General features: G+C 51.1%; 1 protein-coding gene across 1 annotated transcript; it reads right to left on the reverse strand.

The window, feature by feature from the left end:
* Positions 1 to 3,047: 3,047 nt before the first annotated feature.
* Positions 3,048 to 11,505, reverse strand: PGRMC1 (progesterone receptor membrane component 1). Its single transcript, XM_081793820.1, has 3 exons — positions 11,079 to 11,505; positions 7,520 to 7,675; positions 3,048 to 4,413 (listed from the first exon to the last, which is right to left on the reverse strand). The coding sequence occupies exons 1-3, from the start codon at positions 11,404 to 11,406 to the stop codon at positions 4,310 to 4,312; spliced, it is 588 nt and encodes a 195-aa protein (XP_081649946.1). The 5' UTR covers positions 11,407 to 11,505; the 3' UTR covers positions 3,048 to 4,309.
* Between the last annotated feature and the right edge of the window lie 1,460 nt (positions 11,506 to 12,965).

Consider the following 12,965-nt stretch of genomic DNA (forward strand, 5'->3'; position numbering starts at 1 on the left):
CATCCATGTCCAGTTTTAGTCTTGCTCCTATGTGGGGGTCTGTTGAGCACTCGACTTCAGCTCAGGTTGGGATCAGCAGTTCTTGGGTTCGAGCCCTGCGTCGGGCTCTGTGCTGACAGCTCTGACAGCTCGGAGCCTGGAACCTTCTTTGAATTCTGTGCCTCCCTCTCTCTCTGCCCCTCCCCTGCTCCCACTCTCTCTCAAAAATAAATATTAAGAAAAAAATTATAGGGGCACCTGGGTGGCTCGGTCAGTTAGGTGACCGACTTCGGCTCAGGTCTTGATCTCACATTTTGTGGGTTCGAGGCCCGAGTCGGGCTGTGCTGACAGCTCAGAGCCTGGAGCCTGCTTCGGACTGTCTCCCTCTCTCTCTCTTCCCTTCCTCCTCCCCTACTCCTGCTCTGTCTCTAGGTCTCTTTCAAAAATAAACATGAAAAGATAAATAAATTTTTAAAAAGAGCCTTTTTGCTTCTATGCAATTTTTCCCTTTATGACGCTGATGTTTGGGAACTGTGTCAGAGCTCACACAACTGAAGATCACAGTTTGATCTTCAGTTTGGATAAGGTGAAATGATAGTATCTGGACTTAAGACTATCCTCCCTTCGGCAAAGGTTTTTTTTTTTTTTTTTTTTTTAATGCTTATTTATATTTGAGAGAGACAGAGACAGAATGCGAGTGGGTTGGGGCAGAGAGAGAGGGAGACACAGAATCCGAAGCAGGCTCCAGGCTCCGGGCTGCCAGCACAGAGCCCGACGCGGGGCTCGAACTCACGGACCGTGAGATCATGACCTGAGCTGAAGTCGGATGCTCAGCCGACTGAGCCCCCCAGGCGCCCCGGCAAAGGTGTTATCAATAATCTTCGAAGGTAGCAAAATGGACTCCATGGCATCTCATCTCACCCCTTCAGCACCTGGTGGCAGTGTTCAAGTTCTACAATAGCCGGGACTAAGTGGGGGTGTGGGGGCGTCTCGGGGGCTTCACTGGTCAATCTTTGACCATTCGGGAGTCACCTGTATTTTCACGTGAAGCGTCCGGCACGCTGCCTCGAAGTGTTCTATAACAAAGGCTGCCTGTACCTTAGTACAATCTGGGTACTTTACAGCTGAAAGGTCCCTTTTGGGGGGGTCAAAAAGCTCTGTCTCTGAAACAGCAAGGGCTGTCCGGATGCTCGTTCTGGGTCTAGGATTAGCCTGTTTGGCCCTCCGACGACGTGTCGTGAATGTGTTGTTATGTAGAGAAGCCACAGATATGGGGAGGCGCGGCAAACACAGAGAGAAATCTTAGGACGCTAGTCCTGAGAACGCAGGGCCTCTGCAGGGGCTGGATAAAGGCAGGGAACAAGCAGATGTTCACCTCACACCTCCCCCACTGGCCGGGTGCCTGTAACCTCCACGCCCCCATCTTAAATGGCACCTTTTACATAATGTGGCTTCTGAATATGCTAGCTGGATTTGAGAAGTTTCTAGACTGAAGTCCTGCCTTCTAGTAATATCCTTTTACATGTAATCAATACAATGTTGATTTCATTCTCAACGGTGGGGAATCGGGCTGAGATTGAAACTTTAACAGGGCCCTGGATGTTTTCCTCTTGGCATCGGGCACACCGTTTAGCTTAGAAAAAGGAGCAGCCTAATCTTCGCATCTGAAAGATTTCAGGCTGCAAGGTGGCCCAACTTCTCTCTCCCACCCCTTCCCAGAAGCACACAGCGTAATAGGGTGCTTGGCACAAAACAGGTAACTGGAATATTAGTTGCATGAAACCTAGTGGGGGCAGGGCGGGGGAGGTGGGGGAAGAGCTCATTTAAAAACAAAAGAAACAGGGGCACTTGGGTGGCTCGGTTGATTAAACAGCTGACTCTTGATCTTGGCTCAGGCCATGATCTCCTGGTTTGTGAGTTCAAGACCCGCATCGGACTCCATGCTGATGGCGCGGAGCCTGCTTGGGATTCCCTCCCCCTCTCTGCCCCCACTCCCGAAATAAATAAATAAAAACTTAAAGAAATAGGCAATGTTTGGTAACAGAAAAACCGGAAAGCTGCAAGCCCTCTTTCGTCCAGGGAGTACATCCCTCGTAAGAAAACTCTGCCAATTTTAACGTCAAAATGGCAAAACACTAATATTAATAGGCTGTATTTATACAACCAACTGCATACGCAAATCTGATCTTTTGCTAGGAGGGGAATTAGCTACCGTGAAAGAATTCCTGAATATTCTCCTGGTCAGATGGTATCTGGAAACGGAAACAACCAACCGTGCCTTGGCACTTGCTAATGCCATCAGCAGTTACCCCTTAATAACCTTGCTATGGACCCGAAGGCAGGTCTGCCTTGGAGTTTAGAAAAGTTCTGAGGCAGAATTTGACAAGTCACAAAACATAAATTCACTAGTTTTTTAAAAAAATGTCCATTTGTACGTTGGAATTAAGGCAGCTTAGCTAATCTCGATTCACTGTCTTCTTAGGTTTATTTTTAATGTTTATTTTTGAGGGAGAGAGAGAGTGCACAAGCAGGGGAGGGACAGAGAGAGAGAGACACAGAATCCGAAGCCGGCTCCAGGCTCCGAGCTGTCAGCACAGAGCCCGACGCGGGGCTCGAACTCACAGACTGCGAGATCATGACCTGAGCCGTAGTCGGACGCTTAACCTACTGAGCCCGAGTTTATTTTTATTTGAGAAAGAGAGAAAGAGAGCAAGGCGGGGAGGGGCCGAGAGAGAGGGAGACAGAATCCCAAGCAGGCTCCGCACTGTCCGTGCAGAGTCCAACATGAGCCTTGAACTCATGAACCCCAAGACCATGACCTGAACCCATCAGGCACTTAACCGACTGAGCCACCCAGGCGCCCCTCAATTCACTACTTCTTCACAAGATAAGCTGGTATTTGGTTTGTGGTATGAGGATCTGAGGTCTTGCCCCTTAACGGGTTTCTCTTTGAATACACACACACACACACACACACACCCCTCAGGAGCGAAACTGAATATTAAGCTAAAGTAAAATGACCGAATCTGATTTCCGAGGTTTAAAAAAAAAGACAACCCACCACACTATACTGGGTAAGACCGTTTTTATTAACTGACCAAAGCACTTCATTTTGTTTTCTGATTTGAGGTAAAACCATTAAACACGGTTCACAAGAAAATACAAGGACTATTCAACTACAGTTACAAGGGTCGGAGACCTCACTAGTTCATATACTTTTACAAATTCATACAATTGTACAGTCTACGTAAGCTAAGTTTATTGTTAACCGAAAAGACCCAGTTATCAGAGACCTAGACACCCGGCCCGACTCCTCTTGCGGCGGCTACTTTTGTCGGGACAGAAGAATGACGGTTACCTTAACGAATGGATTTTGAGAGCCGCGTGGCTACGGCGACCTGTACTCTCTTCGTTCCCCAGAGGTGGGCGCGAGGGCTGCTGGGAGAGCAAACGCGTGTTCTGTGCGGCACGCCCCCCCGCCCTCGCGGCAAACCGGGTCGGACAACCATCGTCCCACCGTGAACGTGGGGATGGGGAAGAGGGTCCCTACATTTTCTTCGTAGAGTTAGCTTTTCAGGCAAGCCGGCTGATTTCTTCCAAGGCTGCCCTTCGAATGTTCAGATCCTATTTCAAGCCTCACTGTATACCGCTGTGTTAGCGGGGGCATCTGAGTGTCCAGAGGACAAAAAAAAAAAAAAAAAAAAAATCGTAAGGCGGTCTAGAAACACAGCGAATGTATTTTTCCCAACTGAGCCCAGCTTTGAGATTTCAAAAAAAAAAAATTTTTTTTTTTTTTTTTAATGGACAGCTTTCTTTAATCAATACCGGAGGCTTTGGAATACTGCAGATTTGCTTTAGAGGTAGATAAAACAGAAATCGTGCAGCTAAGTCAATTGAGAAATGAGGGATTTGCTGTCTTGAGAACGTCGGGACTGCAAGTTCATCCTTTGTTCTCGGTTGCTGGAAGGGCTCTGCATTTAACATCTTTACCTGCTTGGGCAGGGAGGGAATACCCAAGTCTCGCCCGTCTCTTTCAGGAAAAACAAACTGAAAGTCGGCCCGTACTGACTACAGAGAGAAGGGAACGGTAATAACGTCTGTATTACGGCCCTGCAGTTCACGGTCTGGATTTGCGACACACAAACGCATCATGCATTTGGGAGACGGGAGTTAATTGCGTATCAGTGTCACTAGTGATGTTAATTACAAAAACTTACAGCCGAGTTCGAAACGTTTCTAAATATTGGAAATCACCATGTTTTAAAGACAGACTGGAATGTTACAAATGATTCTGCAAAATACAAAAATAGATATGCTTCCACCGGACGCTCTAATCATTTTTCCGAGCGCTCTCATCTTTTGCTTCTTCCTCATCGGAGTACACGGTGGGCTCCTCCCCCTCCTTCAGCAGCTTGCCCACGTGATGATACTTGACTGGAGGCAAAGAAAACACAAATGATCGCTCTCGTGCCTTACCCAGAACCACTACCTCCCACCTGCAAACATTCACTAGAGGCCTACGGTCTATGCGGCGATGTGCCGGGCTTCTTGAAGGTCTCTGTTAGGAAGGTCTTATGCCACAGTCCTCGGTGACCGGGAATTAAGAGTTTTGTTCAGAAGAAACACAGAAGGGGTGGCGGTGTTGGGCGAGGAGTGTGCAAGGGAAGGCTGACGCAGAGTCGTGTTTGTGTGCACAAGCGGGAGAGCAGGGCTCGCTAGGAGTTAGTTGGAAGGGTTTCGGAACACCTCACGAAGGACGACATGCTTGGGAGGACGCGTAGGAGGACGTGAGGCAAGAGGGATTTCAGAAAATGAAAATGCCGCGTATGGAGGCACGCAGGCGAGGCTGAACATATCTAGGGAACACCGGAGAGACCGAGTTGAGAGCTCAACGGCGCGGGAGGAAGGCTGGCTAAGCAGCGTGGGCGAATATGATGGAGGTGGCGGACAGCCGGCCCGAAGCGTCTGGACTTCGGCTACAGGTGGCGAAGGGCAGTGAAGGTTTATGACAAAAGAACGGCACGGGAAACCAGCGCTTTGGCAGACCAGGCAGATGACAGCAAGGAGGCCCAGCGCAGGGAGCCCAGGCGGCCGGCGGGCAGATCAGTATGTGAAGGAACAAGGGCCAGGAGTAAGCAGGATGTCCATGGGAATGGAAAGGGAAGGATGCGAGCTACTTTAAAGCAAAACTGGAAATACGAGTTAATGAAGTTCCAACGGGAGCTGGGGACTCTGGAGAGGGGGGCACCCCCGGGGGGCGGGGGCACGTGACAGGAGCTCTACAAGGGCGGGAGGAGTGAAGTTAATACTGGCAAGAAGCAGGTCCCTGGAAACCTTCAGGAAGGGAAGTTCTGTGGGACTGTGGGGACGGAAACTGAATCGCTGGGAGTAAGAAAGCAGTGGTGAGGGACCAGCACTTCTTAGACGGGGGACAGTGAAGGGGAGGAACGAGGCCTCTAGCGGATGGAGGAAAAGCGGGAGACGGTGGTTTTTCCCAACACAAGGAAAAAGCTATGCATCGTTAAAAGCAAGTGATTAAGGAGGCAGGAGAGCACTGGAGATGTTGGAGAAAACAGATTTAAGGGTGCAAACCAGAATGCAAAAGGCAGGAGAAGGGATCTCGGCCCCACTGGCTGCATTCTTGAGGCCAAGCTAATGAGGGATTAAGCCTACGGATGCCAGAGGCCAAGAGGGCCGGGTCTCCTCTTTCTGAACAGGGAGTAACCAACCTGTCTAACCAGGTAGCCAGACTGGCTTTTGTGTGAAATAATCACTGGACTGGAACTCCTCTATCCGAACATGTTGTAAAGGTCCCTAGGGTGCCTGGGATTGCATAAAACAAATAAAAGGCGGGTGGCGCCCAAGAAACCCGCTTTAAGGGGAACCCACATTAGTTTTGAGTGGAGCTCCGGTGTCACAACAGAACTTGGGGCGGGTCTTAGTGGAAGGGGGAGAAAGTTTTTACAGTTTTTACCTCCTTGGTGAAGGCAGGCCCTAGAAGATAGAGCTTTGTCAGTAATAAATTACAACTCGCTGGTTTCATACAGAAGAATGTTCTCTATGTGTACAAAAGCATCCTTAGGATACCAGAAAACCAGGGACTATGTTAGGTAGTGTTAAATAGCTGAATCATGTTTTCAAAGTAAAAAGACTTGCCTCTAGACTTGAAAGCTATACTTTGTCTGCTTGGGATTCAAAATCTAGGGGTAAAGCCATAGCTGGCTAATAATTAACACTGAAGTCAGCATTATTTTCAAAAAAAAAAAAGAAGGTTGGATTTAGCCAAAAGAGTCAGTAATATTTAACTGGCTATAGAGAACAGCAAATAGAAAACTACATTTGAGAATAAAAAATCTTAGGGGGTGCCTGAGTGGCTGTCGGTTGAGCATCTGACTTCAGCTCGCTTGGGTCATCATCTCACGGTTCATCAGTTCGAGCCCCGCGTCGGGCTCTGTGCCGACAGCTCAGAGCCTGGAGCCTGCTTTGGATTCTGTGTCTCCCCCTCTCTCTGCTCCTCCTCTGTCTCGCTCTCTCTCAAAAATAAACAAAACATTAAAAGAAATAAAAAATAAATTAAAAAATCCTTAAAAAATTTTTTTAGGTGTTTTTATTTTTGAGAGAGAGTGAGTGAGTGAGGAGCAGAGAAAGGGAGACACAGAATCGGAATCAGGCTCCAGGCTCTGAGCTGTCGGCACAGAGCCCGACGCGGGGCTCGAACTCACGAACCGTGAGATCATGACCTGAGCTGAAGTCAGGTGCTTAACCGACTGAGCCACCCAGGTGCTCCAAAAATAAATAAAAAATCTGAAAGTGATGGTCATGGTCTTTATATCCTGTTTCAAAGCTGGGAAAGGTTAGTCAAATTCTTGGCAGTGAGATGTTGCTAAAGTGATAAACACTTCGGTTTGACAAGAGCTGATTCCTCAATTCCCGAAATTTGAACTAATCCCCGTCCTTCCTCCCCCCACCCTCCAGCCCCAAAGACCTCAGCCCATAGCATAAGCCAGGAAACAAGTGTCTCCTTTTCCCTTTCTTTTTAAAAATGCAGACACCATTGTTGCTGGGCAGATTATAAGCATCATTTGTAGATGAGGCCTATAGTCAGGCTCAGTTAGATTCAAAAAGAAGCTGTTTTGTTGAACACAAGTCTCCCATTCTTCAACAGACATGTGGGCTGCTTTTAAATAGCAAGCCTTGCTAGTAAGGACTTCTGAAATCCCTCTCTGCAGCCTACATGGCCATGATCCTTTCCCCGACAGGCCAAGCACCAAATCCTAGTGTGGAATCTAGGCAAACTCGTCAAAAACTTAAATAACAGAAACCCAAGTTTCCATGGGGAACTGGCTAAAAACTGGACGCAATCATGGCAGGTGACTCAGCACTGCTGCAATCACTTCAAGCCATGAACTTGATCCGTCCGTTCAGGAGCCTATCAAAATGCTCCCCAGTTTCAGGCTGCTTAGTAGTAACTATTGTGCTGCTGTGAATCCCGTTACTGGTAGAAATTTGATCCAGGCACAATTTTAAAAAAAATGCTTACAAGTGAACTGAGAGTCCCAGTCACTCAGGGTCTCCTGCTGGGCGGGAGTGAGGTCAGAAAGGTCGTCATATTCGTCCTTCAGGGCTTCCTTATCCAGGCAGAAGGTGGCAAGGCCCCGGGAGGCGTCTCTTCCGGCAAAGACCCCATACGGCCCCTCTTAAAAAACAAAACCAAACCAAAGATCAGTTCTTTATTAGACGGACAGTTTCTCTGTGCTTCATACATAGGAAATAGCTTCCTTACCCATCAACGAAGAAAGCCCCCTTCTGCAGTATCCAATTCCATTTGGAAACCCTAAGTGACGTTGATGCTTTTGCCATTACATGGTGGATACTGAAGGATCTGTTGTCCTCAGACTGTCACAAATCAGTATGTTATGCATCATCATCCATTTCCTGTGATTTTCAAACAGCTAATAAGAAAGCCATGAATGATTATCTCCTAGGGCGGGATGCGGTGGCAGGAGATCGTTTAAGGTTAATACTGAGCCCACGGGTCAGAATCCGGCTTTAGGACTGAACCCAGAGCCTGCCTCTCTTCGAGGCACTAGGGCTACAGCAGCGAAAGTTACAGTTTCTTAAGGCAATAAATACTAAGGCTTAAATGAAAACATTTCCTTATAAAATGTATCCCGATCTGTTTTAGTGACTCCAAAGTATCTCGTGGCGATCTTTGGTTGTGAGACTGTATTAAACATTAACATGTGGTATCTGCAGGAGAAATCATTTTATGAGAGTATCAGTGGTTCAGAAATCTCTCCTCATGTTACATAATCTACCCTGTCAATAAAGAAGAAATAGCACAGAGATCACCTCTGTCACTCCGGGGAGCTGGAAGACAAGACTCAAAATCCTCACACTTCCATGGAAAACAAAGGCTGAATCAATATCCCAAACAAATATATGAAACATGAGAATGCTATTATACAGACTTTTGCCTAAGAGAGCGGTGAATCATTTTGTGGGTGCTTGACGTGGATGTTTAGACTTATTTAAATATTGCACAAGTAAATGAAAAGAATCCACTGTACTTTAAACCACGTGCTGTGTCCCCAAGGTGGATCGGGTAGCAACTCTGACATTAAAAAGTTTGTAGGTAACCACGAGGCCAGGTATGAGGACGGATCAAGTTTCAATATGCCCCCTGGTCACTGGAAAGCTCAATCCACAAGGAATTCATTTGTGTACAAATTAGACAAAATTTATGACCAACTGTTGAACGCAAATAAGGTTCTAAAGAAAACCGGTTGTTTGCTATCCCACTAAAGAAGGTAAAACCCAACAAACCCATTACACAGTTTTCACATGACACATTTCACAGTTTTCACACTGTATACACACACACACACACACACACACACTTCTAGCGGCCATGGTAGCATCTAGTACTTGAAAATAGGCCAATTGTTCTGGCGTGGACCTTGCTACTTCAGAGATTATAGTCACTGAATACTGAAAAATGGCCCAAGGGGAGCATTAGGAATATATTCACCAGAATGTACCTTCCCTAGAATATAAGCTCCATGAGCAGCCCCTTTTTCTGTTTTGCTCCCTGCTGTATTCCCAGTGCCCACAAAGGTGCCATGCATAGAATAATGGGCACCGGAATGAATCATTTTTAGGAATCCTTTGTAACGTGGATTATCATTTGCACATGGTATCACGCATTCATGGGCTCACAGGACGACAGCGCAGGGTAGAGACTTAGGAAGATCTCCCAATGGGCCGTCCTCAGCATTTTTCAGAGGGACAGCTAAGGCCCAGAGAGAACAATGCTTCGTGCCAGGTCACACAGCTGGTCAGTAATCCAACCCGGATTAGAACTCAGGTCGCCTGATTCCCAGTGCTGTGTTTCTGTGCACAGGCCTACATTCCCCCCAATGACTTTGCAAATTACAATCATACGATGATGGTCCGTGCACGTCTTTGGACTTCTTGATGGTGCAGCTCAGTACTAACGGGTATTTACATGATTATGTCCACTGAAAATGCCTCTAGGTGTGCCAGGGTAAGTGCCGATAATAGAGGTGTGGTTTTCAAATGATCTTGACAGTTACACGGCCTACAGAAAGTAGGTCTTCTAAATCAGCCACGGGGAAACACTGCTAAGGGGACGAGTTCCGTAAGAACTTTCCCACATCTGATCTTGATTAGTTGGACTGGGCGAGTAAAACAAAGCAGGAGTGGAGATGACGGGGATCACGGGTACGTGTGCGCGTCTCCAGACCCGCTTCCCTCTCTCCAGACCCGCGAGCAAGAGAGTACTCTCGATGTGGACACACTCCCTGAGCTCTCGGTTTTTAGGAGTCCGTATTAAACGAGCTAAAACCTCCTTCCTCTCCAAATAGTCTACATGGCACGACTTTCCAAACCCGGCCGTTTCTCAAAGGCGCCCCCGGGAAAGCCTCTTACAATGCAGATTGCTGGACCTCCCCGACAGACTCCTCCACGGTGGCGGTGATTAAGCCGGGAATCGGTGTTTTTCCTCAAGCGCATCAGGTGATTCTGATCCACCAGCAGGCTTAGAAAGCCTCATCTCTAAGGCCCTTCGGGCCTGCTGTCCTCCAATGGCTCAGCAGTCAGCCACCCTCATTTCCCCTCCGGTTGGCTTTTCCTGAAATCCCCACACCCAGCAGCCCTCACAGCCCTACCCCTTTTGTTTCCCAGGATCCTCCCACTTCTCTCTCCCTCCATTTTTAATTTTTTTTTTTTTTTTTTGGCTTCTAGTCCTTTCTCTCGCGCTATAGACTGAAATGCTCTATTACCTTCTCATCTGGCCACATTCCCATTGTCCGCTGCGTTCAGCCTCATTCCGCCCTCGAGCAGCTCCCTTACCCCCCCCCCCCCCCCGCCCACGGAATCTCCGCGTTCACCTTCCAGCTTTTCGGTCGGCCACACGCAGCGCGCGCACACACATACCAAACACATGCCACACACATACCTGACACATGCCACATTCCAAGCGCGCGCGCGCACGCACACACGCGCCTGGCGAGCCACGGACACGGGATACGCACACACACATCACCCGCCAGCGCGCACGCGGCTTCGACCTGCTGCTAATCCCACCTCCGCGCTCCATCTCCCGCACCTTCACGTTACACCACGGCCACTCCCGGCGGCAGCGGCCTCCGCATCTTCTCCGAGGCTGGATCTCCCCCCCTCCCCCCGGCTTCCCTCGAGACACCCTCGTTTCCCTTCTCCAGCCCGACACCGCCCCTCCTTCCAGGAAGCCCCAAACCCCGTGCCCTCGAAGCGCCTCGAACACTGCGCTCGGCGGTGCCCCCCTTCCCGGTTAGCGATCTCGCCCGCCCCCCGTCCCCCCATCCCGGCCTGAGCGCTCCAGCCTTCTCCCTCCACCCCCATCCCGGCGCTGGCGGCGTCCCCCGCCGGCCGCGGCACTTCTTGAGGGCCCCTTGCCCACTGCCGCTGGGAGCCGCCCCGCCACGATCGCCATTCCTCCCCTCAGGGGCGCCTCCCTCCCCCTCGCCTCCCCCGGACCCAGCCCCGGGCCGGGGCCCCTTCTTTTGTCTCCGCGTCCCCTGGGCGGCCGCCGTTACCGGGCCCGTAGAACTTGCGGCCTTTGGTCACGTCGAACACCTTGCCGTTGATGGCCATGAGTATGCGCGGGTCCTGGACGCCGTCGAAGCGCCGCAGCTCGGCAGGGGTGAAGTCGCGCCGCTTAAGGCGGGGCAGCGGGGGCGGCTCGTCGTCGTCGCTGTCGCTGCTGGCCGCCGGCTGGTCCCCGCGCACGATCTTGTACAGCAGGAAGACGCAGAGGCCGAGCAGCAGCAGGTTGAGCGGCGACGTGAAAATCTCGTGTAGCAGCCCGCCACCCTCCAGCTCGCTCGGGTCGGCGCCTGTCGCCGCCACATCCTCGGCAGCCATGATCTCTGGAGCAAAGGTTGGGCCGGGCTAGGGAGGGCTCCGGAACTGGCTGCTTTCTCCTCCCTCTCTGCGAGCTTGTGGCGCGCACGGATCGGCGGACAAGGACTAGCCGGCGGAGGAGGCGGGGCGGGGCGGGGCCTAGGCGGGCGGAGCCTCCCGGCCCCGCCTCCCCCGCGGCCGCCGGGGCGCCGCGCCCCGCCCAGCTCCGGCCCCCCACCTGGCCTCCCGGCCGTCGCTCCCCTCCCCCAGCCGGATCCCGCCTACCCTGGCGCCGCGGGACCGGCCCCCCCCCCCCCCCCCCCCGCCTCGGCCCTACCTGCGAGGCCCCGGCCCCGGCCTCACGCCATCGTCGCGCCATCCTCTAGCTAAGCGCGACGCAGCGCGCAGCCCTCCTCCGCACCCTCGCTTGCTCCTTGCGCCCCGACCGGTTCCGAGAGCCTTGGCTTTGCAGAGCTCTGGCGGAGGGCCCCTCCGCCACCTGATGCGCGCCGCGCACGGCTCCATTTCTGCTGCTTCAGGCTTCTCCCCCGCCTTGCATTCTGAAGCCTCACCTTTCCCCGCCCATCCCCCCCCCCCCCCCCACCGGGGCCGCGGGGCTCTCTTGGGGGACAGGAAGGAAACTCTCTCCTCCAGCTCCTTTTGCACCTTGGAGGCCCAGACTACCCATTTCCACTTTGGGAGCCCCCTTTGACTCTCCTCCACGACCCTTCTCCAGTCCTCCCCGCCCGAGGCTGTGGCGTGGACACCCCCGGGGTAGCTCCAGTCGGTGCACGGGCCCCTGTCCGACAACTCTCCCAATATCTGGGGAGACGGATCGGCTCGCCGGATTTACGTTGAATTCATTCTCGGCAATCAGAGATTTGCTCAGTCCCAGCGCATCAGCAAGCAACCCTCTGTGGTTAACGCGCTTTTTTTTTTTTTTTTGGCTCAGAATAATGACCAAAGTTTCTTTGTTGGCAGCGTTCTTTTATTTGAAGTCTGCCGAGCTACCGTTGGCAGTCGCCACCTCCCTGTGCTGTATCCCAGACGAAAGCGGGAGTTTGGAAAGATCCCGAGTTTGGTCCTTTCCTTTCCTAGGTATTTCCTCGTGCCATTGCTGGGCTAACCGGCTGCACTGGAGCAGGCCTAACAGGGGAAGGCCTGTCTATACCTTTTAGAATCCTAACCCGGCTGCCCTCTTTACTGTCACCAGCCCGGGGCGGGGGTTAGGGGGGGCGGAGCGGAAGAAAGGATAGAGAGAAGGGGGAGAAATAATTAAAACCAAGCCTGGTACACATCTGCGGCCCAGAGCAGTACTTTTCCATCAAGAGTACTGTTCGCTTGCACGTAATTTACTCCCCCTCTCAACACGCAAGAGATTTGAGAGAACTGGCTTCTTACCTGAGAATTCTAAAAACTTCTGGCACAAACTGCTTCCATCCCTGCCCCCTACCCCATCTTCTTTTGTCAAACCTCTTCGATTGAATCAAGGGAAAACAGGCTTAAACCGAGGGCGCAAGGCTGTAGTTAGACTCCAATTATCTTTTGTTTTAAAAATCTACCGCCGAGATTTGTTGTTC

Source organism: Panthera onca, chromosome X (assembly GCF_046562875.1).
Source record: "Panthera onca isolate mPanOnc1 chromosome X, mPanOnc1 haplotype 2, whole genome shotgun sequence".
In the NCBI taxonomy this organism is placed as follows: Eukaryota; Metazoa; Chordata; class Mammalia; order Carnivora; family Felidae; genus Panthera; species Panthera onca.